The sequence below is a fragment of the Rhizoctonia solani genome, chromosome 1, assembly GCF_016906535.1.
Source record: "Rhizoctonia solani chromosome 1, complete sequence".
In the NCBI taxonomy this organism is placed as follows: Eukaryota; Fungi; Basidiomycota; class Agaricomycetes; order Cantharellales; family Ceratobasidiaceae; genus Rhizoctonia; species Rhizoctonia solani.
In genome coordinates this window covers 235,818-263,679 of record NC_057370.1, presented here as the reverse complement: position 1 = coordinate 263,679, position 27,862 = coordinate 235,818, and the positions used below count along the sequence as shown (strand labels likewise).

The window sequence follows — 27,862 nt, the reverse complement described above, 5'->3', positions numbered from 1 at the left end:
GCGAAGCCGAAAATTACATGTGAGCTCCGTCGCTGCCGTCCTTGCTCTAAGATAACATTGAACCAACCGTAACACGGTACGGTGAGTCAACAGGTCAACAGGCCATATATGGTACAATTGGCTTTGGTGTACTGCAGAAGCTTCGACGTCCTTTACTCTCAAAACATGCTGGTCTTCGGGACCAGACACCGACTTGTTGAAGGAGCAAAAGGCACCACAGTCGGGAGAACGCACCCAACAGGCCAAGTCGCCGGTCTACCGGGACTTTCCTGTGAGTGATCACAGAGGCTCTCGCCGCGGCTGTCAGCTCTATGTGCAGCCTCCCCTCGGCTTTTCTTCTTTGCTATCTTCAGCTAACACACTTCTGGCCCGGTACTTCAGGTGATAGTTCAAGTTCTATATCCTCCTTTCGTCTGCTCATTGTACTTCTGGGACTATTTAAGATACCATACGTTGGATGCACTGGTATCCATACACACGATAGAGGTGCGTGTAAACATTGCCTGATGGTTCGCTGAATCAGTCGGACAACAACACTCCTTTCTCCCTTTACGATAACTCTTCCCAGTATTCTCGTCTCAGACGACACACTATCATCACATTCAGGGTTCCGGACTCTGCCTCTCTTTTCTCACACCCGCAACAAGGAATTACTCCTTTGCTGTCCCTGTAGCTAACCGAGAGATGCATGCACGAGACAGAACCGAGGCGCAAAGAATAGCTTGGCCGCGCGGAAATACCTGTTGTTGTTCGATTCAATAGTCGTACAACTTGTGCTTAAACTCATTCGCTGCATAACACCCGGATGGGTACCACCAGGGCGCGACTCAAGACCTCCAGTTCTGTTATAGCTGCTACATGTTTGTCTACTCACTTGGGCTGGAGCGAACCGTGGAGACTTTGAGGGACCTTAAATGTCGGAAATAGTTCATTTTATCCCAATAAAGAAGCAGTGAATATAGTTCGCTTTCCTCTATTGGCTATACTCAGTGTTATAGAAAGGCTGGCAAACAACGTACCAGCAGTTAAGGTGATTCTCAGTTGAGAGCATGGAATTCAACCCTGCGCATTTATATCATAGACAATTTACCAATGAGATGAGGTAACACAATAGTGATCTGTAATACCACCGTCGGGTCTCCAACTCCGCAACTTACAATCACGTATAACACGCCCCCCAGAATGGAACTAATGTATTGGTAACTTCTTGCTAGTAACTGGTAACCGCACTTACCAACTGGCGGCTTCGAAGCTTAAGTCACGTGATTGATCAAGTATGTACCGAATTGAATCACTCTAATGGGCGTTTGCGCATGGCGGACTTTTAAACGCATTCATGTGTTAACACTACTGTAGTTGTCAAAATCACTTCAACCAGTTGTGTCACACGCAGCCATTTTTTTGTTTGTGAATTTCAACTGTAACACTCTCCACCATTTGTTGTTGAAGAGATTGAACCAAGTGTAACGCAATTACTGAGAGTTTTATAGCACATTTTTATTTAAGAGTGTATATGGTGCATATACTGCATTGAAGACATTTTGATAACTACAGTATATGCAGGACAAAAGACTGAGTTGACTCAGTAAGCCCTGTGATAATATCATGGGAAATGGGCTAAACAATTCTGATAATATCATGCAAAATTACAGTGAGTTGACAATTACTGCAGTCAACTATTATCTTAGGTATTTTCAGTGTTGTACACCAACTATAAGGTTGGGTACTTGCTAGCGGGGTGGGCGCTTATGGCTGTACTATTACAGGCAATGCAAATCTGACTACTAATCTAGGCTATACTACTCTATCCTAAGTTGCTTATGGCAACTGCTGTCTATCTATGGATAATGCAGAGGGGCCAGAGGCCTGGAGGTGTGATAGGTCAAGTTAAGAGGTGAGTGTGGGAACTACTGGCAGCCAGCTACTTAGCTGGCTTCTGACAACCTGTCTTGTGAATAAGAGACAAGGTAAAATTGACTTGGGGTTTCCAAGTGATTTTCCTGCCATTTATATAGACAAAGAAAAGGTATATACATGGTCTGTGCTTGTGAGAATAGAAGAGTCTGTATGAAATGAGAAGTGTGCTGCAGGCTGTGCAGAAGCATGGATTTCTCCTAAGCACCCTTGGCATGGCATCTCAGCACAGCATCTTGGCATAGTAAGCACCAAGGTCATGTGATTGAAAAACAAAAGATATTGAGTTCATAAAAAATACTAAGAATATCAGAAAAAAGAGGCAAATCCAATGGTATATGTTAAGAGGGTGTAACATTGCCCCCCCCCCTTAAAGGCTCTTGGCAGTGTCACAAGCCTTTCTGAGTCTAGCCTGGTTGAAGCATTTGATCTCTTCCTGGCTATGTTCTAACAGCTCCTCTGGTTCCCATGAATTGTCATCTGGTCAATATCCCTTCCATTTGATCAAATAGAACCATTTTCCATGCTGTCTTTTTGAGTCTAAGATTTGCTCTACTTTGTATTCTTCTTCCCCTTCTATTGTTTCAGGAGGGGGGCGGTCTGGAAGTGGCTGACTTGGGGATTTGTGCAGTTTGGACAGTAATCCTACATAGAAAATGTTGTGGATTTTGAGGGAATCCAGTAGATTGAGTTGGTACATGTGGCTGGAAATTTTTTCACTGATCCTGAAAGGTCCTATCCATTTGGGGTCTAGTTTGTTTGAATTAGAGCAGATCTGAATGTTTTTTGCATCTAACCAGACTCTCTCTCCAATGTTGAAGTTGGGGATTGTTCCTTTCAATCTTGTAATGTGTTCCTTTGACATTCTAAGGGCTGATTCTGCCTCTCTCCACTCCTGGGCTAAGGTATCTGCTATGTGATTGGCTTCTGGAATGTTTGCAGGGATATTGGAGGGACTCATACCTGGGCTTCTTCCATATACTAGTTCAAAGGGACTCTTTCCTGTGTCTGCATGTTTGGCATTGTTATAGGCAAATTCTGCCAATGGCAGTCATGAGGGCCAATCTGAATGGTTGGCAGCAACATAGGACCTTAGATAGAACTCAATGAACTGGTTTACTCTTTCTGTCTGTCCATCCAACTCTGGGCAATAAGCCAAGGAGAATGCTGGCCTGATTCCAAGACATTGGTAAAAAGCCCTGAGGAACTTTCTGTTGCAACTCAGCTTGGACCTATGGTACAAGGGGGCTTAAAGTCTGTGGCCCTATCACCAATGGACTATGATACTGGGTAGAGGGATGGCTAGGGTCCAGGGGTAAATGAAGATGGGTAGAGGGCAACAAAGGCCTGGATATGGTTATTTAGTAAGGTGCACTGATGGCCAACTAAGGGCCTGAGCAAAGGGTAGGTGTAAGCTGGGATGAATTGACAAAGAGGTCAAGTCTTGCTGTTCTAGCTGCAACTTGACCTGGGTTATATACATGAGTAGAGCCACATCAAAAACAACAGTACTAAATGACAAGTCATTCTACAAGATCACATCATATATCAAATATGTCATGTGATCTTGATGAGTCATAAATATATACCAAAAAAGGAAACCTTCTCAGAAAAAAGATGGAAAATAGTAAAAATTCATGTCATGCCAATGAAGGTCATGACACTTTCCTGTGAATGTAGTTCCTTGATCCAAGACTGTTTTGACTGGCAACCTGTGTAACTTCCAAATATGAGTGACAAAGAGTTCTGCCAATCCTTTAGCCAAAACCTTTTTGGTTGTGGGGATAAAGTGGCCAAATTTGGAAAACAAATCTATAACCACCAGGATGGTGTCATACCCCTGTGATTTGGGGAACCCAGTGATGAAATCATACAAGATTGTGTGGAAGGGGAATGGAGGGACTTCTAAAGGTTTCAAAGAGATTACTGGCACACAAGGTTGACAATTAGCTTGGCATGTGGGGTAACATTTGACCCTTTCCTTAGCCAAGGATTTCATTCCCAGCCACCAATAGTTCTGGCTCAGGAGTTCTAGAGTTCTTTGTTGCCCAGGGTGTCCTGCTAGTGGGGAGTTGTGGAATTCCTTAAGCAACCATTCCTTCAGAGTTTCAGTGTCTGGGACCACTAGTTTCCCTCTGTACCAAAGTAGGTCTTCTTCCCAGTTGTAATCTTGATAAGCTTTCTGGATGGATGGTGGGGTGTTTTCTGCATCATCTACCAGGAACTGGATGATGGGTTCCAGCAACAGATCTTCTCAAAGCAATGCACAAATCTTGTCTGTGATGGCAAGCTCCTCTTCTGATGTGCTAGTATTTGCAAACACCTTGGCTGGAAGCATAATCTTGGGTTCACTTTTAGAGTCCACATAGTCTGATCTTCATGAGAGTGTGTCTGGTTTACCCAATTGCTTCCCTGGGCAGTAATGGATTTCAAAATTAAAATTGCTCAGGAAGATGTGCCATTGTGCATGTCTCTGGTTGAAGGTTCTTGCCTGCATCCAGTATTCCAAGTTTTGGTGGTCCATGAACACTTGGATTGGTTTGTCTGTTGCCTCTGAAAATATTTGCCACTCCTCCAGAGCCTTGATGATTGCCAACAATTGCTTATCATGCATGTTGTAGTTTACTTTGGCACCTGAGAAGGACTTGGACATATAGGCAATTGGGTGTAACTGGTTGTCTGGCCCCCCCTGGCTCAAAATGGCTCCCATTGTTGTAGACACACATATACCAGGGAATTTATTCTTATTTGCTCAATTTTAAACAAAGTCAAATGGACTAGTTTTTCAATCACATGACATTGGCACTTATATCATATGCTAAGCGCCAAGCCACGTCCCCATCCATGCTTACTCAGCACTTGTAGCCACCTCCACTTATGACATCATCATGACACGTCAGTGACATGTAGGCATGAGTAAGACCAACTGCAGAGCAGGGTTCTTATTGGATACAGTATTTGATACAATACATTTGTAATTAGCTCTCTCTTGTAATATATAAGGAGGCCAACCAACCATGGTAACACCCAGGTTGATTACCTCTTGTTGCATCTCTTACACTGTACAAGGCCTTAGGCCAGTAACTACTAAGTTTCCCACTTGTACTTGTTGCCTTAAGTGGCTCCCTCACTGTAGATATGTAGCTTGCCATTGCCCCTACAGCCTTGGTTGTTGTACTTAGGTAGCTAGTTGTTGTAGGTAGCATTGTCACCACCTTACAGGGTTTTACTTAGTTCTATACAGCCACAAGCGCCCACTACCTAGATGGCCCTTAAGGATGTCTAGGACATAGGGTAGCTCCTCACTGCCTTAAGCAGTTTCTTCACTGTACCACCTGACTGCAAGCACCATGCCCTTGACATCCCACCAGACATTTAAGACACCCATGGCTATCCCAGATGCATCTGTCTCTAGATAATAAGGTAGGTCCAGGTTTGAGTGGACTAGTACTGGGCTTTTGGTGACAAGGGACTTTAATTCATGGAATGCTTCCTCTTCTTGGTTACCCCATCACCAAGGGGTTTTTTTTCTGGTGAGATTATGAAGCAGGCATGCCACAGAGCTAAAATTGGGAATGAAACAGCATAGGTAGTTGACAAAACCAAGGAAGGCCTGGACTTGTTTGACTGTTTTAGGTTGAGGCCATGATGTGACTGCCTCAATCTTCTTCTGGTCCACAGAGAACCCAGCCAGGGATATGACAATGCCTAAATAGTCAACTGTGGAGATGTGGAAGTGACATTTTGACAATTTGCAGAACAACTGGTTTTTCATAAGTCTGGATAGGTCCTCCCTTACGTGGCTAGGGTGTTCCTCTGGTTTCTCCAAGAAGATCAAAATATCATCCAGATAGATAACCACAGTTGTCAGAGCCAACAACTACCAGAGGGTAAAACCTAACAAGCTATTGCCTAATATAGGACTTATCAGCTAGTACAACCTAACAGAGCTCAAGGGCAATGCCAGGAAGGGATAGGACAAGACCTAATATAGTTAAGTGCACTATGCTATAAAGATAGCACGGCTAAAGACCTTTGACAGTGACTGGTATGCTCTCAGGCAATACTCTTAGATGTATGTCTTAGGGTAGGTAGTGGTGGAAGGGGATAAGAGGTTGAGTTCTGAGGCTTAAGGCTCTCAGAACCCTCCTTATATATTCAACAGAGAAGGGGAAGAGTAAATACATGTACAAACATAACAACAAAGATAAGGTCACATGACCAAAGATAAGAAAGACGTGATCACATGACCTTTAGTTATGTGATTGGATTACATAATAAGCACTCAGCGCCTAAATAGTATAAAGATGCATATATCCATAAATCTTCATGAAAATAGCGCATATATTCACTATTTCTTTGACTTAGTGGATTCTAAAGGTGGTCACGCCTGTAGGGCATGACGGAAACTGCATGGTACCCCTAGGACAACAATCTCAGATAGAGGCAGGGTATTCAACAATGAATTCCAAAGGGCCTTATATGAGAAATTGGGAATAAAGCCTCTATAATCTACTGCCTATCACCCTGAGACAGATGGCCTGGCAGAAAGAACAAACCAATGGTTAGAGGGATTCTTGTGCAGCTACTGCAACTATGCACAAGATGATTGGGCAAAATGGCTACCTATAGCTGAGTTCTGTTGCAACAATCAAGTCAACTCTACAACTGGCAAATCAGCCTTTGAGACAGTGTATGGAATGCACCCAAGATGGAATATTGCACCTACCACCTCCAATGTACCACATGCAGAAGACATGACCAAACAGATGGAACTAATCTGGGATGAAGTCAAGGCCTCCATGGAGTTCCACAAAGCAAAGGAAAAGGCACCCAGACAGGAATACAAAGTAGGAGATGAAGTGTGGCTAATGACCACCAACATCCAAACAAAGAGACCTGCAAAGAAACTGGACAACAAAAAAGCTGGACCTTTCACTATCACTGAAAAGATCTCATCCCATGCTTACAGACTAGACCTTCCTAACACCATAAAAGTCCACAATGTCTTCCATCTCAACCTCCTGGCTCCCTTCAAAGAGGACACTGACTTCTACAGAAGACAAGTGAAACCTCCCCCCATCATAACAGAGGAAGGAGAAGAGGAGTATGAAGTGGAAAAGATTGTGGCATGGAGACAGGACAAAGAAGGGCTGAGATATCAGGTCAGATGGAAAGGATATGATGAGCTAGAGGATACCATGGAGAGGGCTGAAAAGATTGCCCAACTGCCTGACATCATGGAGAGATTCAAAAAGGAGTTCCCTAATGGGCCTCTACCTACTGAAATCAAAACCCCAGGAAAGAAAAAGAAGACAATAAAGGGGAAATCTGCTTATTTGTGTGTGTCTCACTCTAACAGATATGCACCTCTTCAAGTCCCCTAAAGGGTGCAAAAGGGGAGGCAATGTCATGAGCCACACCACTATTGTGCCCTCTATTCACATACCAGGGCACTCATGGTACACACCACAGCCACCGGAAACACGCATATACTTGCACTTATGCACTCAGAACCCCCAGGTTCCCACATATAAGAGACTTATGGTCAACATGGCTGGACTTAGTGATATTCTCTAAGTCCAGGTCACATGACCTCCCCCCCTCCAGTCCTTTATCAAATACTTGTTGAAAGCGCAGGAAGTTGGAGCTAAATGTAAATGTATCTCAGCTTTGACTATGATATAGCAAACTGAAAAATTGTGTACCTAAATGTAAATGTATCTACAGGTACTGTGAGATGACATGAAAAAGTAAAACATAAAAGACTACTATAGCTCAGCTTTGACTATGATATAGCAAACTGAGGTTTTACAAGCAAATTTTTGGTGAGCATATATACAAGCAGTACAAACAAGTCCAAACACGTCACATGGATTTGCATACAGGTATTCAAGTTATGATACTGATATTTCAACAATACTATACTAAACTACTACAGATTTGAGGTAGGTGGGTGTTGTGATCCAACAGTAAGGTTGATCACATGCTAGTGGCAGGTGCTTGGGGCCATAACTAATACATGGTAATACAGACTAACTACTATCTAGGCTATACTATTGGCGCTATAAGACACTTCTACTGTAACTACTGAGTGCAGAGAGGCCTTAGGCCTGGGAGGTGTGGTAGGTGAAGGTAGGGGGTAAGTGCATGGTACTGCTGAGGGGCAGCTACTTAGCTGCCTGGGAACCTTCTCTAGTGAGTAAGAGATGAGGTAAAATTGACTTGGCAGTTCCAAGTGATTTTCCTGCTGTATATATAGACAAAGAGGCACTATCTACATGGTCTGTGCGCATGAGAAAAGAAGTACATAGGTGGAGATAAGAAGAGTGCTGCGGGCTGCGTGGAAGCATGGATTTCTCCTAAGTGCCCTTGGCACAGCATCTTGGTGCAGCATCTTGGCATGATAAGTGCCAAGATCACATTATTGAAAAACATAAGATAAAGGGTTTGGAAAAAAAGGTAAAAATATCAGAAAAATCAGGTGGTTCTAATGGTATATGTTAGGGGAGTGTAACAGGGGGGGATGACATAATCTCTTCTATAATAATATATTATTCAGACCTTGCCTGCAGGCATTAACATTGGCCCATGGCTAGGTGTTGTACACCACTGTAAGGTGGGTACACGCTGGTGGAGGCAGGCACTTAAGGCTGTACTACTACAAGCAAGACTAATGTAATCTATCTAATAGGCTATACTATAGTTGCGTAAGGCAACTTGCTATTTCTATACTACTGACAATGGGGCCTTAGGCCTGGAGGTGTGGTGAGTTAAGTTGGGGGTTAACGTCTGAGGAATGATGGGGGCTGGCTACTTAGCTGGCTGGACTATCCTCCTCAATGAATATGAGACAAGGTATAATCAACTTGGGGTTTCCAAGTGATTTCCCTGCTGTATATATAGAAGTACGTGCACTATCTACATGGTCTGTGCACGTGTGAAAGGAAGTACATATATGAAAAGAGAAGCATGCTGCAGGCTGTGCAGAAGCATGGATTTCTCCTAAGCGCCCTTGGCACAGCATCTTGGCACGGCGTCTTGGCATAATAAGCGCCAAGATCATGTGAGTGAAAAAGTAAAGATACAGGGTTTGTAAAAAATACTAAAAATAATGGAAAGATTGTCCAAATCCAATGGTATAGTTTAGGAGGTTATAACACTAGGGGGGCTGTCCTAGATGTCCTTAAGGGGCGTCAAGGCAGCAGGCGCTTGTGGCTGTATAAAACTAAGTATGAACCGCTTAAGGCGGTGGTGGTACTACCTATGACAACAAGTTAACTATCTACAGTGACAAGACGCTATAAGGTGTTGGTGAGCTACCTAAGTACAGCAAGAACAATGCTTAAGGCGTGTATCTAAGTGGTTACTGGCCTAGGGCCTTGTACAGTGTAGGGAATGCAACAAGAGGTGTCCTGGACACGGTCACATGACCAGTACAAGTGGTTGCATGCTGGCCCAAGCCCAAATTTGGGGGGTAGCAGGTGTAATCATGGGTTGTCAGCAGAGGAATAATAGGGCTCTATGGCTTAGTGGTCAAGCTGGTTCAATTCCGGCTAGTTCTATTTTCCTCTGTTTATGACAAGAGGTAATCAACCTGGGTGTTACCATGGTTGGTTGGCCTCCTTATATATTCTTTAGATGAGCTAATTACAAATACACTATATCAAAAGTCTAATCCAATAAGAACCCTGCTCTGCAATCAGCCTTACTCATGCATACATGTCGCTGATGACGTAATAGGTGGAGGTGGCTATGTATGCTGATTTAAGCGCAGATGGGGACGTGGCTTGGCACTTAGCATATGATAAGCACCAAGGTCATGTGATTGAAAAGGTAGTCCAATCTGCTTGGTTTAAATTCAATAGAATTGGAATAAATTCCGTGGTATCAATTGTGTCTATGACAGGGGCAGGGGGAGTGCAACATCCCCCAGCAACTTATATTATTAATATATCACTGTGCATCATATATACTATATATATCTTTGACAGTGGATATATATGGTAATAACCCCTCCAGATATGGGTTATGACACCAAAGGTGCAGGCGCTTATGGCTGTGTGGAATACAAGTGCAAACTGCTTAAGGTGGCAATGTTCTACCCTACAACGTCAAGAGACTATCCTACAGTGACCAAAGCCTTAAGGGCAATGGCAAGCTAAGTAAGTACAGCAGAGTCAATGCTAATGGTGTTTTGTAGCTAAGTGGGTTCTGCCTGTAAGGGCTCATAAAGGAATGGAGTGCAACAAGAGGTAATTGACCTGAGTGTTACTGTTGAGAGTTGTGTAAGTACAGGAGTAAGAAAGAATTACTATATACAAAATGTATATGGGAATAACTAAGAACTAGTATTAAGAATCAGAATATATGCACAGAGTATATGCGCAATATAAGCTAGGTTATTGTCCTAGACGTCCTCAAGGGGCGTCAAGGCAGCAGGCGCTTGTGGGCATATAGAACTAAGTAAGAAACCGCTTAAGGCGGTGTGGAGACTACCTACAACAATGAGCTACCTATCTACAATGACCACACGCTGTAAGGCGGCGGCAAACTATGTATGTACAGTGAGACCAACGCTTAAGGCGTGTAACTAAGTGTTTGCTGGGCAGTAAGGCCCTTGTACAGTTTGTGGATGCAACAAGAGGTAATCAACCTGGGTGTTACCATGGTTGGTTGTCCTCCTTATATATTACAGAGGTAGCCTAAATACAAATGTACAATGTGCAAAACTATAACCAATAAGAACCCCGTTCTGCAGTTGGCCTTACTCATGCATACATGTCACTGACATGTCATGATGACGTCATAGGTGGAGGTGGCTACGTGTGCTGATTAAGTGCGGATGGGGACGTGGCTTGGCGCTTAGTGTATGATATAAGCGCCAAAGTCACGTGATTGAAAAAGTAGTCCAAATGCCTTTGTTTAAAATCAAGAAAATAGGAATAAATACCCTTGGTATAAGTGTGTCTACAACAGTTATCAGGAATAAAAACTCCTAACAAATAGTCTACCAACTATGAAGTGCAGGTGGTTGGTGATGTATAGTACCTTAGACTAATGTTACTTAAGCCTAAGTGACTAAGGGTATGTATACCTAAGGTCTCTGGGATAGTACCTTAAGTAAGATGGTTACCTGACTAATGTACAGGATTAATAGGATTGCCTAATAAGTATAGGACTTATAGATGCTTAAGTAAGACTTAAGACTTATGGGGTTTACCTAAAGTATATCTAGGATTTATGAGATATTGTAGATAAAGCTATCTACAATATAGGGGGTGTGATGGATTGAAACACTATCACTCAATCACAACAATCCTTACAGTATTGTTGCACTTGTCATGCCCTAGAGGCGTGACCACCTTAAAATCCACTAAGTCGAAGAAATAGTGAATATATGCGCTATTTTCATGAAGATTTATGGATATATGCATCTTTATACTATTTAGGCGCTGAGCGCTTATTATGTAATCTCATCACATGACCTTTAGTCATGTGATCTTGTTTTCTTATCTCTGGTCATGTGACCTTATCTTTGTTATGATGTTTGTACATGTAATTACTCTTCCCCTTCTCTGTGAATATATAAGGAGGGTTCTGAGAGCCTTAAGCCTCAGAACTCAACCTCTTATCCCTTCCAACATCTACTACCCTAAGACATACAATTAAGAGTATTGCCTGAGAGCATACCAGTCACTGTCAAAGGTCCTTTGCCCAGCTATCTTTATAGCATAGTGCACTCTTACTCAATTGGTCTTGTCCAACCCCTCATCTGGCAATTGCCTTAGAGCATTGTTAGATCCCACTTGCTGATAAGTCCTATATTAGGCAATAGCTTGTTGGGCTTTACCCTGTGGTAGTTGTTGGCTCTGACAGCACTATACTCCATGTTGGACTCAACAACTGTGACAGTCAAGGGGCACAGGGTTGCAGTAAGTACACTAATAGGTTACCCTGTGTCTGTTTGGACTGGCCTATGGTCTTAGTGCGCCAAATAACCTCCTATGCTATTTACAGTGAGTCAATCACTAAAGTAAATGCGCAGATAAGCTGTTAAAGGCTTGTGTGTATATGTCAATATATAAGAGTAAAAGTAGGATGCATTAGAAGCGTCTTCACAGGGTCCTTTTATACCCTGAGAAGGCGCACAAACAAGTATATACATGATTGATACCAAGAGGGGGTACAGGAGGTACATGTGGCAACTGAAACACTTGAGGGAGCCAATACTTTGGTACATAGTAAACAAACAACAGATCCTAATATTTGCCCCAAGGCAGTATTTACCTATGTGGGTCAGTAAATGGGGCATAACTCTGCCAAATGTTGTCCATTTTGGGTGTTTGACCCAGCGTTCTGGAGCGCACAAACAGGCGCACCTAAGCGCAAGCAATCCGGCAGTGTGGGATGCCTGGGTGATGGAGAAAAGGCGCATTTAGTGCGTTGGTGCTTAAGCACTGATTAAGCGCTGGAGCATTTGCCTATGCAACAGGGGGACCCTGAATATTTCTGTGTGTAGCCACAAGATAGAATCTTGAATAATAGATACTACAAACAAGAGAAATTTCACTTGTTACTGTTTATCTACTCAGCTGAATTTATATATTTAAATGAGTGAGAAAACAGCATATATGCAAAAGGCATCGCATATTAAGGGTATTCCTGAGGTTTGTAGGTTTTGTAAAGGTCACGATTGGATAGAGGGACCTTGAAAGCCTTAGTTCGCATCTTTATCTCATTTGTTTACTGTAAGATTACTAGCGTAATTAATAAAATAAGTACAGATTATTGAAGAAATGTCATATCCATAACAGCCACAAGGGCTGGTGACTACTTAGATACTTAGAAACTCAGTTACTGCCTTAAGCGGCTTCCACACCATAATTGGATAGCTTGTTGCCACCCCAAGCAGTCTTATTGTTGTAGTATAGTTGGTCATTGTTGTAGGTAGCTTGCACACTGCCCTAAGCAGTTCTTACTAGAAATACCTGGCTGCATGTTGTACACCACTGTAAGGTGGGTACACACTAATGGGAGCAGGCGCTTACGGCCGTACTACTACAAGTGAACTTATGTAATCCAACTAACTAGGCTATACTAATTGTTGCTTAGGGCAACCTACTGCTAACTACTGACAATGGGGCCTTAGGCCTGGGAGGTGTGGTAGGTAAGATAAGAGGGGTGAGTGGTCTGAACTACTGAGGGGCCGGCTACTTAGCTGGCTGACTACCTTCTCTAATGGGTAAGAGACAAGGTAAAATTGACTTGGGGACTCCAAGCAATTTTCCTGCTGTTTATATAGACAAACTAACTAGATACATGTGGTCTGTGTGTGTGTGAAAGGAAGACTACATGTGAAAAGGGAAGTGTGCTGCAGGCTGCATAGAAGCGTGGATTTCTCCTCAGCACCCTTGGCACGGCATCTCAGCGTAGCATCTTGGCATTTTAAGCGCCAAGATCACGTGATTTAAAAAGTAAAGATAAAGAGTCCGTAAAAATACTAAAAATAATAGAAAAATTGTGCAAATCCAACAGTATATGTTAGAGGGTTGTAACATTGCCCCCCCTTAAAGTGTTACAACCCCCTAACATATACCATTGGATTTGCACAGTTTTTCTATTATTTTTAGTATGTTTTACGGACTCTTTATCTTTACTTTTTAAATCATGTGATCTCAGCGCTTAAAATGCCAAGATGCCATGCCAAGGGCGCTTAGGAAGAATCCACACTTCTCTGCAGCCTGCAGCACGCTTCTTATTTTCATTATGTCCTTCCTTTCTCACACGCACAGACCATGTAGATAGTGCGCCCTTGTCTATATATACAGCAGGGAAATTGCTTGGGAACACCAAGTTGATTTTACCTTGTCTCTTGCCCATTAGAGAAGGTACCCAGCCAGCTAAGTAGCCAGCCCTCAGTAGTCAGAAGCCACTTACCCCCCTTACTTTACCTACCACACCTCTAGGCCTCTGGCCCCTCTGCATCAACAGTAGTTAGTTTGCAGTTGCCCTAAGCAACTTAGGATAGACAGTAGATAGCCTTAAAGTAGTTAGATTACATAAGTCAGTGTAGTAGTACAGCCACAAGTGCCTGCTCCCACTAGCAAGTACCCACCTTACAGTGGTGTACAACACAAAGGCTCTTGGCAGAGTCACAAGCCTTTTTCAGTTGTGATTTATTGAATTGGCTTATCTCTTCCTGGCTGTGTTCTAACAGTTCTTCCAGTTCCCATGAGTTGTCTTCTGGGCTGTAACCTTTCCACTTTATAAGGTAGAACCATTTTCCCTGCTGTCTTTTTGAGTCCAGAATCCATTCTACTTTGTACTGTTCTTCCCCTTCTATTGTTTCAGGAGGGGGGCATTCCGGGAATGGCTGACCAGGGGACACATGGGTTTTTGACAGTAACCCCACTGTCCTAGACGTCTGTATGGACGTCAAGGGCGCAGGCGCTTGTGGCCGTGTGACTAATACAGTAGAACTGCTTAAGGCGGTGGTGGAGTACCCTACAACAACAAACTAACTAACTACATTGGTCACGCACTGTAAGGCGGCTGTTAAGAGTTGTGTAAGTACAGGAGTAAGAAAGAATTACTATATACAAAATGTATATGAGAATAACTAAGAACTAGTATTAAGAATCAGAATATATGCACAGAATATATGCACAATATAGGCTAGATTATCAGGAATAACAACTCCTAACAAATAGTCTAACAACTATGAAGTGCAGGTGGTTGGTTATGTATAGTGTCCTGGACACGGTCACATGACCAGTACAAGTGGTTGCATGCTGGCCCAAGCCCAAATTTGGGGGGTAGCAGGTGTAATCATGGGTTGTCAGCAGAGGAATAATAGGGCTCTATGGCTTAGTGGTCAAGCTGGTTCAATTCCGGCTAGTTCTATTTTCCTCTGTTTATGACACTTGGTAGAACTTGGAAGGACACCAGTTCTATTCCCACCACGGGAAAAACTTTTCACAGGGGCGCCGCCCACCCAAAAAAGGGGGGCAGTGTCCTGGACACGGTCACATGACCAGTACAAGTGGTTGCATGCTGGCCCAAGCCCAAATTTGGGGGGTAGCAGGTGTAATCATGGGTTGTCAGCAGAGGAATAATAGGGCTCTATGGCTTAGTGGTCAAGCTGGTTCAATTCCGGCTAGTTCTATTTTCCTCTGTTTATGACATATAGTACCTTAGACTAATGTTACTTAAGCCTAAGTGACCAAGGGTATGTATACTTAAGGTTTCTGGGATAGTACCTTAAGTAAGAGGGTTACCTGACTAATGTACAGGATTTATAGGATTTGCCTAATAAGTATAGGACTTATATATGCTTAAGTAAGACTAAAGACTTATGGGGTTTACCTAAAATATATCTAGGATTTATGAGATATTGTAGGTAAAGATATCTACAATATAGGGGTTATGGTGGATTGAAACACTATCACTCAATCACAACAATCCTTACAGTATTGTTGCACTATACTCAATGTTGAACTCAACAACTGTGACAGTCAAGGGGCACAGGGTCGCAGTAAGCACACTAATAGGTTACCCTGTATCTGTTGGGACTGGCCTATGGTCTTAGTGCGCCAAATAACCTCCTATGCTATTTACAGTGAGTCAATCACTAAAGTAAATGCGCAGATAAGCTGTTAAAGGCTTGTGTGTATATGTCAATATATAAGAGTGGATAAATGGATGCATTAGAAGCGTCTTCACAGGGTCCTTTTATACCCTGAGAAGGCGCACAAACAAGTATATACATGATTGATACCAAGAAGGGGTACAGGAGGTACATGTGGCAACTGAAACACTTGAGGGAGCCAATACTTTGGTACATAGTAAACAAACAACAGATCCTAATATTTGCCCCAAGGCATTATTTACCTGTGTGGGTCCTTAGATGTCCCAAGGCTAAGTGTTTCATCCTTGGAGTAAACAGTCCCAAAGGTAGGATACCTCTGCCTTGGGTACTTACAGTAAATGGGGCATAACTCAGCCAAATGTTGTCCGTTTTGGGAGTTTGACCCAGCGTTCTGGAGCGCACGTACATGCGCACCTAAGCGCAAGTGATTCGGCAGTGTGGGATGCCCGGGTGATGGAGAAAAGGCGCATTTAGTGCGTCGGCGCTTAAGCGCTGATTAAGCGCCGGAGCACTTGTCTATGCAACAGGGGGGACCCTGAATATTTCTGTGTGTAGCCACAAGATAGAATCTTGAATAATAAATACTACAAACAAGAGAAATATTACTTGTTACTGTTTATCTACTCAGCTGAATTGATATATATTTAAATGAGTGAGAAAACAGCATATATGCAAAAGGCATCGCATATTAAGGGTATTCCTGAGGTTTGTAGGTTTTGTAAAGGTCACTATTGGATAGAGGGACCTTGAAAACCTTAGTTTGCATCTTTATCTCATTTGTTTACTGTGAGATTACTAGTGTAATTAATAAAATAAGTACAGATTAAAGAAGAAATGTCATATCCATAACAGCGGCAACAAGCTATGTATGTACAGTGAGGACAATGCTTAAGGCATGTAACTAAGTGATTTGCTGGGCTGTAAGGCCCTTGTACAATGTGTGATGCAACAAGAGGTAATTGACCTGGGTGTTACCATGGTTGGTTGGCCTCCTTATATATTCTACAAGAGAGCTAATTACAAATACAACAAATCAAATACCTAATCCAATAAGAACCCCATTCTGCAGTCGGCCTTACTCATGCATATGTGTCACTGACGCGTCATGATGATGTCATAGGTGGAGGTGGCTACGTATGCTGATTAAGCACGGTTTGGGGACATGGCTTGGCGCTTAGCGTATGATATAAGCGCCAAAGTCACGTGATTGAAAATATTGTTTGTTTGCCTTTGTTTAAATCCGAGAAAATGGGAATAAATTCCCTGGTATTGAGTGTGTCTACAACACTGCCCCCCCTCTAAGGGCCTTGGCAGCGCCAAGGGCCTTCTTTTTCATGTCTTTTTGTACTTTTCTAAAAATTTTTTGGCGTTTTTTAAGTTTTCTTGGGGTTCCCATGTGTTCTCCTTGGATCCGTACCCCTTCCATTTGACTTGGAAAAACCATTTCCCGTTCCTTTCTTTGGCGTTGGTGATCCCTTCCACCTTGTACTCTTCTTCTCCGTCCACAGTGACTGGTGGAGGGTGGCTTTTGAAGGCACGCTTCTTGTCCCTTTTGACTTTAGATAGGAGTCCTACATAGAAGATGTTGTGAATTTGCATGGTTGGCGGGAGCTCTAGGCGGTAAGCCCGGTTGGAGATCTTCTCAACAACTTTGAATGGCCCCAGGCGTTGTTCCATTAGCTTGGGACTCAGGGTTTTGAGGTTAACATTTTTGGCGTCTAGCCAAACTTCCTCTCTGATCTTGAATTTTGTTGGGCTCCTGCTCTCCCCGGCCGTCATTTGTTGCTTGGATTGCCAAAGTGCCAATTCTACTTCTTTCCACTGTGCCTCCATTGTCTGGGCAAGATCATCTGCTTCCGGGACGTCCGTTGGCACATTGGACGGGGTTAAGGTAGGTTCCCATCCATACAAGGCCTTGAAAGGAGTTTTGCCCGTGCTGCTGTGTACAGCATTGTTGTATGCAAACTCTGCCATGGGGAGCCATCTGGTCCAGTCTCTTTGGTTAACCCTGGAATATGCCCTAAGGAAATGTTCTATTGATGGGTTAACCTGCTCTGTTTGGCTGTTGCTCTGGGGGTGGTATGCCAAGGAGAAGTGAGGGTCTATACCCAGGCGTTTGTACAGCGCCTTCAGGAATTTGTTGTTGAAGACCCGTCCTCTGTCTGAGACTGTTTTCTCCGGCATTCCATGCTGTTTCCACACATGTTCCAGGAATAGTTCCGCCAGTTTGGGTGCTTTTAACTTCTTGGAACATTTGACAAATATCCCATACTTGGTGAAACTATCAATGATGACCAGAATTGAGTCATGACCCCTGTCCCTTGGTAAATCCACAATCATGTTGTAGGACACATGCTGCCATGGTCTGGTGGGTAGTTCTAGTGGCTGTGGCAGTATAGACGCGTACTTGGGCTTCCTTATTTGCTGGCATGTCTTGCAGGAGTCCACGTGCCAGTAGGTGTCAGCACGGATCCCGGGCCAGTAATAATCTCTTGATACCAGTTCCAATGTGCGTTGCCTCCCTGGATGCCCTGCCAAGGGGCTATCATGGAAAATTTGGAGCAAATCCGTCCTTAGGGTGCCCATGTTGGGTACCACAATGCGCCCTTGGTAGAACAATAGTCCTGCTTCCATTTTGTAATCCTTGAAGGCCCGTTTGATGGATGGAGGAGCCTTGGATTTGTTTTGGAGGAATTGGAGTATTTCCTCTAAAGACTTGTCCTGGTCCAGTGCAGCTTTGATCTGGCGCTGGAGTTCCTTCTTGGGTATGACTATGGCAACATTAGCAAATACGGGTGCTGGCAACATGGTCTGGTTGGCAGGGGGGATGTTGGCGTGGTTGGCTTGGCAGGATAGGGCATCTGGTTTGCCGGATTGTTTGCCTGGGCAGTACACAATTTGGAAGTTATAGCCAGCAAGGAGTAAGTGCCATTGTGCATGGCGGCGGTTGAAGGTTTGGGACTCTTTCCAGTACTCCAAATTTCAATGATCCGTGAAGACTGTGATTGGGTGTTTGGTGCCCTCCAGGAAGATACGCCAGTATTCAAAGGAACGGATGATCACAAGTAGTTCTTTGTTGTGCGTATCATAGTTTAGCTCTGCTCCCTTGAATGATTCCAACAGGAAACCTAGTGGATGTAACTGTCCATCTTCTTGGCGCTGACTGAGTATGGACCCTAGCGCTGCTCCCGAGGCATCTGTTTCCAAGAGATAAGGTTTGACAGGGTCTGCGTGACAGAGTACCGGAGCGTTTGTAATGGCGTCCTTCAGACCTTGGAAGGCTTCCTGTTCCCTGGTACCCCATTTCCAAATTGAATCCTTCTTGACCAGGTTGTGCAAGGGTCTGGCAAGGTGGCTGAAGTTGGCAACAAATTGGCGGAGGAAGTTGGCAAATCCCAGGAATGATTGTACTTCTTTGACTTTTGTGGGGACCGGCCACTCTTGTACAGCCTGGATTTTTAGCTTGTCCAGACTGAAACCCTTATCTGACACAATGATTCCCAAATACTCCACGGATGTGACATGGAATGTGCATTTTGATGCCTTGCAGAACAGTTGGTTCTCCATTAGACGGCGTAAGACCTTGTGGACATGTTGAGTGTGAGACGCGTTATCCTTTGAGTAAATCAGGATGTCATCTAGATAGATGATGACGCAAACGTCTAACAAATCCTTGAACAGTTTGTTCATGAAATGCTGGAAGGCCGCAGGGGCATTGGTTAAGCCAAAGGTCATGACCAAGGATTTTTAAAGGCCGTACTTGGTGCGGAAAGCTGTTTTCCATTCATCACCTTCTCTGACACGGACATTGTTGTAACCCCACCTCAGGTCTAGTTTGGTAAAAGCCTTGGCACTGCGGAGCTGGGCCATTAGGTCATTGGGGCAGGGTAAAGGGTAGACATTCTTCTTTGTCTGGTTATTAAGGCGGCGGTAATCAACAACCAATTGGCAGGAACCATCCTTTTTGGGCACAAACATTATGGGTGAACTGATAGAAGATTTGCTTGGGCGGATTTTGCCGGCCTTTAACTTGTCCCTGAGCCAGTCCTTAAGTGTAGCGGATTTGGCATCTGTCATACTATAGAGGGGAGAGTTTAAGGGGCCTTCTTCTGTGAGCTCAATGCTGATATTGTAATGCCTATGTGGAGGAAGCTTATTGAACTCTTCTTCTCCAAACACCTTGGCATATTGGTGGTACTTGGAGGGTACTCCCTTGAGGGGGTCCTTGTCAGCTTCTTCCTCTTTGGCAATGGCCACGTGTTCCAGCACAGTATGGGGAAAGGAGAGGGTGCGTTGGTTCCAGTCAATTTCCGGGTTGTGGGCATCTAGCCACTTCAATCCCAAGATAGCAGCATGAGACCCTGTGTTGCAGATTAGGAAAGTCTCAGTCATGCGTTTGCCATCAAAGGAGAAGGTTAAGTTGGCCTTCTTCCAGATTTTTCCAGCCTGGGGGCTCAACCCATCAAGCATGGTAACGGTTTGGGGAGTTGAGAGATCTATGAGAGGTAGGCATAATGCCTTGGTGGTGCGGGGGTGAAGGAAGGAAGATGTGGCGCCTGAGTCTATCAGGACTTCTAAATGTTCCGCTTGTTCCTCTGGCTTAATTGAAATTGTGAAGAGTGGGGATATTCTATTGTTACTATTTGATATATTACAGATTTCAACAAGCCCAGAGTCCTTGGGGTCCTTGTGCGCGGCAGCAGGTACCCTTACTCTTTTCCCAATTGGTACTTGGAGTCTTTGCCAATTTTGGCAGTTTCCTTAGCCTTCCCCTTGTCCTCAATAGGGGTGGCTTTCCAGCCTGTGCAGCATTCTGCAAACTTGTGGCCCATTTTGCCGCATTTGATGCAGGCGCCTGTGGCGCAGTGGCGGTTACGCTCTTCCTCTGACACAAAGTTGGGGTCATTGGAGAGTCTCTTTGAACCGGTTGTGGGTTGGCCGGTACTTGTCCCCCTTGCGGGGTTGGATGGTCTGCTAGGCTTATTATCCCTTGGCAGGTGGCTAGCTTGCTCTTTGCGGAGAGCGTTGTCAATGACAAGTGCTGCATTCTGCAGCTTGAGGAGGGTGCGCGGGCTAGTTTTGCATGTTGCAATTTGGCGGCTGACCTCCCAATGGAGGCCTTGGGCAAACTGGCCTCTAAGGGCCGCGTCATTCCAGTCCAGTTCCATTGCAAGGGTCCTGAACTTTGTAATGTAGTCCGCACATGTGCTGGACTGGGTGAGGGTGGTGATTTTCCGCTTGGCGGCCCTTGTGGCGTCAGGGTTGCCAAATGCTGCCAAGAACTCCAGTTTGAACCCCTCAACGGTTTGGATGATGGCTTGGTGTGATCCAAGCTGGTCAAGGTGTGGGTGGGCCCAAGCCCCGGCAGAGTCCTTCATGTTCATCAAGAGGAAGGAGAGGACCTCTTGATTGGTGGGGAACATCCGCGAATTGAGGCGGGTCCAGGCTAACATCCAAGTCAGCCATTGCTTGGCTTTGCTCCCTATTTTGCCTGTGTAGGCATTGGGGTGGTCAACCTTGACTGGAGCAGGATAGGCGCGACTGGAGCCGGAGGTGGAGGGGCAGCTGTTCCAATTGGGGATTGGAGACGCGGAGATGGAGGGGGAGATGGGACTTGCGGGGGAGCAACTCTTCTTGGGGTTGGCTGGGCCAGGCTGGGGAGGACCTTGGGCGCTTCTGACCAGAAGGGGGCCCCACCAACTGTTGTACACCACTGTAAGGTGGGTACACGCTGATGGGAGCGGGCGCTTAAGGCCGTACTACTACACTGGCTTATGTAAGACAACTATCTAAGGCTATACTAATAGCGCCTATGGCACTCTACTTCTAACTACTAGCAACAATGGGGCCTGAGGCCTGGGAGGTGTGGTGTCATGACCTTCATTGGCATGACATGATTTTTTACTACTTTCTACCTTTTTTTTGAGATAGTTTCCTTTTTTGGTATATATTTATGACTCATCAAGATCACGTGACATATTTGATATATGATGTGAAATTGGAAATGACTCACTGTTTTGTATTGTTGTTTTTGATGTGGCTCTTCTCATGTATTTAAACCAGGTCAGGTCGCCGCTAAACAGCAAGACTTGACCTCTTTGTCAATTCACCTCAACTCTTACCTATCCCTTGCCCAAGCCCCTAGTTGGCTAAGTGCACATTACTTAAGAATCATAACCCTAGGCCCTCGTTGCCTCTCTACCCTTATCCATAACCCCTGGGCCCTTGTTGCCCCTCTACCTGTCTCATAGTCCATTGGTGATAGTGCCACGGACTTTAAGCCCCCTTGAACCATAGGTCCGAGCTGAGTCGTGACACTAGGTCAAGTCTTTTTCACTTGTACTCTTGTCAACAAACGAGACCTACGCTTGGATAAGCACCAACGTCTGAATAGCTATTGCATTGTAGCCCCTGTGTAATAATCAAAGACAGGAATACGAGTAGCAGTAAGACTGCGGGATAGCCCCTTGCTAGCAATCGTCCGCATACCAGGGTGTCCGCACCTTTAGTCATACGCTGTTAGTCAGCTGAACCTCCGCTTACAAAAAACCTGACTAATATCACGCTTGTACACAGCTGTTGATTTAGTAGAAGGATTGTTTAACGCTAGTGGGAAGGCAAACAGTTAGTAGTTTGAACTATAAACCCGTTGATTATCTATCTGACCGAGTACCAATCTATATTGGGAACGCATCCTAGTGTTTGACTTTCTAGACCTTATCCTCTTTGCCATCTTTTGGCCTTACTCCATTGTCACCTGCTACCTCTACCTTGAGAAAACTATCAGCGACATCAACCACGTTTTAGTTGGTCGCATCAACAACCTTGAAGAACATATTGCTCGCATCAAAGAACCAGGGCTAGTCCAAACTATAGCCCATATCAAACATCATAAGTCATTTGCAGAGCGTCTCAATAATATCTACGAGACAGATCTTCAAGAACAAAGGAACCTTATTGCCAACCTTGAAGCACATAACCGCGATCTTGCCCTTACCATTGAAGAGCAGGAACGCCTTATTGAGGAAAGGGATCGCCTTTTAGTTGAAAAAGAACTCAAGCTAGATAATTTCCATTGCTCCATTCAGGATATCACCCAAGACGGAAAAGGGAGAATCCACTACTACAAAGAATATGAGTTTTTTGCAGTCTCATATGATAACGCCTGGCTTGGGCGCAATGGGAGAGACTAACCTGATTTCCTCCCAAATCCAATCGGGGTGGTCTGCCCCATCTTCTTGCACTCATACTCCTACTCCTGTGGCTGAGCCACCACATGTATATTCCCCCATGTCTTTTAGTCAGATGTCAGATTGCAAAGTGCTTGATATGGTTGCCCAGAATATGATTATTTTAAAAAAGGAATTCTCACAATTACAAGGCGCCTATGAAGCGCAACATGACCAAATAGCGTTGCTAAGGGCGGAACTTGAAGAACATTGCGACCAATCGCGCAATCAACATATTTTTTATTCAAACCAAATTCAAGGGGCGGCAGCTTCCATCCAGGCTGTGCAAGACCAGCTTCTTCATCAATCCTCCTCTCGTTCCACAGTTCCACCCCCACCGCCTCCACCTTCTGGCACTGCCACCACTATCAATCCCCCACCTGCCCCTACGTCTTCTAATTCCGATTTGAAATTTGCCAAGCCAAATAAGTTTAGTGGCAAAAAAGAAGACGCCCTCAATTTCATTATTGCATGTCAAGCCTATATAAGAGCAAAAGGAGCCAATAGATCTCACAAGGAGAAAATCTTGTGGATAACATCGTATTTTGAAGGCGCAGCAGAAGATTGGGTTTGCCCATATAAGGAAAGGAAGGTATTTAGGGGGAGGCGGTTCCACTTTTGGAAAATGTTGATGTGTTCTGGGCCAAATTCACTAAGCATTACGTGGACACAAACCGTGATGAAAAGTACCGTCAAAAATGGAATAATCTGCAACAGAAAACTTTGGTTCAAGAATACACTCGTGAATTCCAGCAGTATTCAGTGTCCTTGGGCTACAGTGACGAAACCTTACGTGACAAGTACTATGACGGCCTCAAAAATGACATCAAGGACATTATGCTATCCACAATGTTCCAATGGCGTTGTGCTACAGCCCAACAGGTTTATGATAAGGCAGAGGAGATTGCAAACCATATTGAATCCACTCGCCTATCCAATCCATTGGTCCCTACTATTCGTGCCCCTTCCTCTGCCGCCCCCACTTCCAGTCCCAACCTCACTCCCACTTGTACACGTCTAAATGTGGGAGATAATGTATATATGATTGATCCCACTACTCGTCGCGCCAAGAAAGGCGCTATTACTTCAATTGTACAAACAACTTCTGGCAATATGCCCAATGTTAGGTGGAATGGGGAAACAAAGATACAATGATTCCATTCCCATCTCTCAAAAAGGACGAACACCCTGCTGCAGCCGCCCCCATCAAATCCATCATTGCTCCCACCCCTGTCTTAGCCTCAAATTCTAAGGGTCCAGGTCCCATGGATCTTGATGGAAGAAGCTTTGCAAATCTTACATGCCATGTATGCGGCGGAAAAGGACATTTTGCGCGCAACTGCCCTTCCAAGCCCATGTCTGGTCATGTGGCTAATGTCGAATGGTCTTGGGAAAGGCCTAAAGAAGAAAATAGGATTGAAGTTGTCTCTGATGAGGAAGAGTTGGGAAAAGGAAAAGCCAAGGCCGACTAAGGAGTAAGGCACTTGGCTGTATGCTCGCGGATTTGCATTATGTAAACAATGATTTTGAAATACTCTCTTTATGTAACTCATCTCAAATATATGCGTTGTTTACTGCAAATCCGTGTGAATCTCCTAAAACCCAAAAATCCAGTTTTTTGGCTAAACCCTTTCAAGGAAAAGCCATGATTGATTCTGGAGCAACTTCTTGCTTCATACACCCTCTTTTAGTTGAAACTTACCGACTTCCCGCTTATCAACATCAAATCCCAAAAAATTACGTGTCATAGATGGCCGAGAAATTGACTCTGGCCAAATTACCCATTTCACTCGCTTTAATTGTACTATTGGCAATCATACCAAAGAACTAGAGTGTCATATTTCCAACATTGGCAACCATCAATTAGTTTTAGGAATGTCATGGCTTAAAAAGCACAATCCCCAAATCTTGTGGGAAAAGCATACACTCGTCTTCAACTCCTTCTATTGTTCCAATAATTGTCTATCTGTACCTACGGTCTTAGAACTCAAGGCAGTAGAAGAAATACCACTTCCATACCAGGAATTCTCTAGGGTGTTTTCAGAAGAAGAATCCTCAAAACTGCCACCTCACCGCCCATATGACATTGCTATTGAGTTACTCCCTGACGCAAAACCCCAACACGGCCCCATTTACAGCCTAGGTCCAAAGGAAGACGCCAAACTAAGGGAAACCATTGAAAAACAGCTTAAAGCAGGTCTGATCCGCCCATCCAAATCTCCCATGGCATCTCCAATATTATTTGTCAAAAAGAAGAACAGGAAATTACGCATGTGCGTAGACTATCGACGGTTGAATAGCATGACCAAGAAGAACGCTTACCCCCTGCCCTTGCCACAAAACCTTATTGAGAAACTACAAGGTGCTAAGATCTTTAGTAAATTTGATCTTAGGGCAGGCTACAACTTAGTCCAAATTAAAGAAGGCGATGAATGGAAAACCGCTTTCAAAACTAAATATGGATTATTCGAATACTTGGTTATGCCTTTTGGATTGACAAATGCGCCGGCAGCCTTTCAGGACATGATGAACAAAATATTCAGAGATCTCTTGGACGTTTATGTCATCATCTACTTGGACAATATTCTAGTCTTCTCTCTGAATGAAAAAGATCATGAAGCCCATGTGCAAGAGGTACTCAAAAGGCTGCAGGATAATGACCTTTTTTGCAATATTGAGAAATGCCATTTCCACGTCAAGAAAATTGATTATCTAGGGTTTATCATATCTGAATTCGGTATAGAAGTTGATCAATCAAAAGTCACAGACGCCTTAAATTGGTCAACACCTAAGAATGTCAAAAACATCCAAGAATTCTTAGGATTTGTGAACTTCTATAGACGGTTTATCCCTAATTTTGGAAATATGGCACAACCACTGTACAATTTGCTCAAGAAAGATAGTAATTGGAGATGGGAATCAGCAGAACAACAATCTTTTGACGGCCTTAAAAAATGTCTTACTTCAGCGCCCTTGCTTTTACAACCTGACACCACAAGACAATTTTATGTGGAATGCGACGCATCGGATTATGCCACTGGAGCAATACTATCCCAACGCAACTCTGAAGGGAAATTGGCTCCAGTAGCCTATCTGTCCAAATCCTTATCCCCTGCCGAAAAAAATTACAATATCTTTGACAAGGAATTGTTGGCGGTCATTAGGGCATTTAAAGAATGGCGCCATTTGTTAGAAGGATCTGAATTGCTGGTCCAAGTTCTAACGGATCATAAGAACTTGGAGTACTTTTCCACATCTCAATCTTTAAATAAACGGCAAATTAGATGGGCCAATTTCCTAGTTGATTACAATTTCCAGATCATTTACAGGCCCGGAGCGCAGAATAAAAAAGCTGATATCCTCTCGCAACGCTACAATTTAGTGCCCCTTGAAGGAGGGGTAGAGAACCATGTTCTCCTGAAACCGGAACTTTTCATTGCATCAATCACTCCGGATCAGGAAATCAATGATCTAATTGGCGAAGCCATTTATGAGGATAACCGTCTGAAAGAAATCCTACACAAACTTCAGGGCAAGGAAAAGGTCACAGATTGGGAACTAAAGGAAGGATTACTATGGCATCAAGGGAAAATCTTTGTACCTAAGGACAATACTATTAGAAACCTTATCTTGGAATCTAGGCACGACGCATTAGCTGCGGGACATCCGGGACAAGCCAGAACTTTGGAACTTGTCTCAAGGAATTACTATTGGCCATCCATGAAAAAGTTTGTCAACTCCTATGTCAGCCACTGTGAAACCTGTATTTGATCAAAACCAACCAATCAGGTACCAGTAGGACTGTTAAAGCCATTACAGATTCCCAAACACCCTTGGGAAGACATTGCCTACAACATGATTGTAGGACTACCAATCTCAGAAGGTTTTGACGCCATCCTCACTGTCATTGACCGATTCTCAAAAATGGTTCACTTCATTCCCACTCAGTCCACGGCGTCGGCTATTGATATTGCCAATCTCTTTATCACATATATATGGAAATTACACGGTCTTCCCAGAAGTACGGTTTCAGACAGAGGCCCTACGTTCAACGCCAAGTTCATTCGTCACCTATATAAAAGGCTGGACATTAAACCCACATATTCTACAGCCTACCATCCGCAAACAGATGGACAGACAGAACGAATACAACGGGAGGCCGAAATTTTCATCCAAATGTTTGGAAACCACCGCCAATCAGACTGGGTATCCCTACTGCCGTTAGCCAAGTTTGCGCTCAACAATCTCAAACAATCCTCCACGGGTAAATCTCCATTCCAGATATGTTATGGACTAAACCCCCGATTCTCTGTGGGTCAGAAATCAGACAAATCTACCCCAAATGCAGACAAACATGCAGAGTTTTTGGAAAAAGGCTATGATGAGGTTAAGGCAGCACTGTCATTAGCGCAAGAACAAATGAAATACTTCTACGATCAAAGGCATAGGAAAGAAGAAGGAATCCAAGTAGGGGACAAGGTCTGGTTGAGCCACCAAAATATATCCACCAATAGACCATCCATCAAACTTAGCCATAAAAAGCTAGGACCTTACCTGGTAGTGGAAAAAATTGGATTGCATGCATATAAACTACAACTACCCCATACCATGCGCATACATCCAGTCTTTCACATTAATCTTCTAACAAAATTCCATCCTGACCCTCATGGACGCGACCCTCCTCAACCTGCACCTATTATTACAGAAGAAGGTGAGGAAGAATATGAAGTTGAAAGAATTGTGGACAGCAAATGGAAAGGGCGTGGCAATTCAAAGAAACTCTGGTATTTAGTCAAGTGGAAGGGATACGACAAAGGAAGCAACTCATGGGAACCAGTGGATAATGTGGGTAACGCTCAGGAAGCCATAAAAGAATTCCACATGGAACACCCTGATGCAGTTGGAGCTTGAAGAGGGGGTAATGTCATGACCTTCATTGGCATGACATGATTTTTTACTACTTTCTACCTTTTTTTTGAGATAGTTTCCTTTTTTGGTATATATTTATGACTCATCAAGATCACGTGACATATTTGATATATGATGTGAAATTGGAAATGACTCACTG

The 27,862-nt window shown here is 44.0% G+C and overlaps 7 protein-coding genes across 7 annotated transcripts; 3 read left to right on the top strand and 4 right to left on the bottom strand.

Annotated features, from left to right (window-relative positions):
• Nucleotides 1-2,398: 2,398 nt before the first annotated feature.
• On the bottom strand, nucleotides 2,399-2,875 carry RhiXN_03587 (Transposon Tf2-7 polyprotein; the record flags this gene model as incomplete). The annotated part of the gene is made up of 1 exon (XM_043323404.1): nucleotides 2,399-2,875. The coding sequence occupies one exon, from the start codon at nucleotides 2,873-2,875 to the stop codon at nucleotides 2,399-2,401; it is 477 nt and encodes a 158-aa protein (XP_043175823.1).
• Nucleotides 2,876-3,520: 645 nt separating this feature from the next.
• On the bottom strand, nucleotides 3,521-4,567 carry RhiXN_03586 (Retrotransposable element Tf2 protein; the record flags this gene model as incomplete). The annotated part of the gene is made up of 3 exons (XM_043323403.1): nucleotides 3,521-4,128; nucleotides 4,183-4,284; nucleotides 4,315-4,567. The coding sequence occupies 3 exons, from the start codon at nucleotides 4,565-4,567 to the stop codon at nucleotides 3,521-3,523; spliced, it is 963 nt and encodes a 320-aa protein (XP_043175822.1).
• A 2,047-nt stretch (nucleotides 4,568-6,614) lies between these two features.
• Nucleotides 6,615-7,301, top strand: RhiXN_03585 (Transposon Ty3-G Gag-Pol polyprotein; the record flags this gene model as incomplete). The annotated part of the gene is made up of 1 exon (XM_043323402.1): nucleotides 6,615-7,301. The coding sequence occupies one exon, from the start codon at nucleotides 6,615-6,617 to the stop codon at nucleotides 7,299-7,301; it is 687 nt and encodes a 228-aa protein (XP_043175821.1).
• A 9,543-nt stretch (nucleotides 7,302-16,844) lies between these two features.
• Nucleotides 16,845-19,255, bottom strand: RhiXN_03584 (Retrotransposable element Tf2 protein; the record flags this gene model as incomplete). Its single annotated transcript, XM_043323401.1, has 3 exons — nucleotides 16,845-16,917; nucleotides 16,983-18,538; nucleotides 18,566-19,255. The coding sequence occupies 3 exons, from the start codon at nucleotides 19,253-19,255 to the stop codon at nucleotides 16,845-16,847; spliced, it is 2,319 nt and encodes a 772-aa protein (XP_043175820.1).
• Nucleotides 19,256-19,312: 57 nt separating this feature from the next.
• On the bottom strand, nucleotides 19,313-22,813 carry RhiXN_03583 (Retrotransposable element Tf2 protein; the record flags this gene model as incomplete). Its single annotated transcript, XM_043323400.1, has 3 exons — nucleotides 19,313-20,204; nucleotides 20,279-21,219; nucleotides 22,760-22,813. The coding sequence occupies 3 exons, from the start codon at nucleotides 22,811-22,813 to the stop codon at nucleotides 19,313-19,315; spliced, it is 1,887 nt and encodes a 628-aa protein (XP_043175819.1).
• A 42-nt stretch (nucleotides 22,814-22,855) lies between these two features.
• Nucleotides 22,856-24,266, top strand: RhiXN_03582 (Retrotransposon gag protein; the record flags this gene model as incomplete). The annotated part of the gene is made up of 3 exons (XM_043323399.1): nucleotides 22,856-23,386; nucleotides 23,452-23,886; nucleotides 23,922-24,266. 3 exons carry the CDS (start codon nucleotides 22,856-22,858, stop codon nucleotides 24,264-24,266), a joined length of 1,311 nt encoding a protein of 436 aa, XP_043175818.1.
• Nucleotides 24,267-24,669: 403 nt separating this feature from the next.
• RhiXN_03581 (Retrotransposable element Tf2 protein) lies at nucleotides 24,670-27,705 on the top strand (the record flags this gene model as incomplete). Its single annotated transcript, XM_043323398.1, has 2 exons — nucleotides 24,670-26,538; nucleotides 26,584-27,705. The coding sequence occupies 2 exons, from the start codon at nucleotides 24,670-24,672 to the stop codon at nucleotides 27,703-27,705; spliced, it is 2,991 nt and encodes a 996-aa protein (XP_043175817.1).
• Nucleotides 27,706-27,862: the final 157 nt, after the last annotated feature.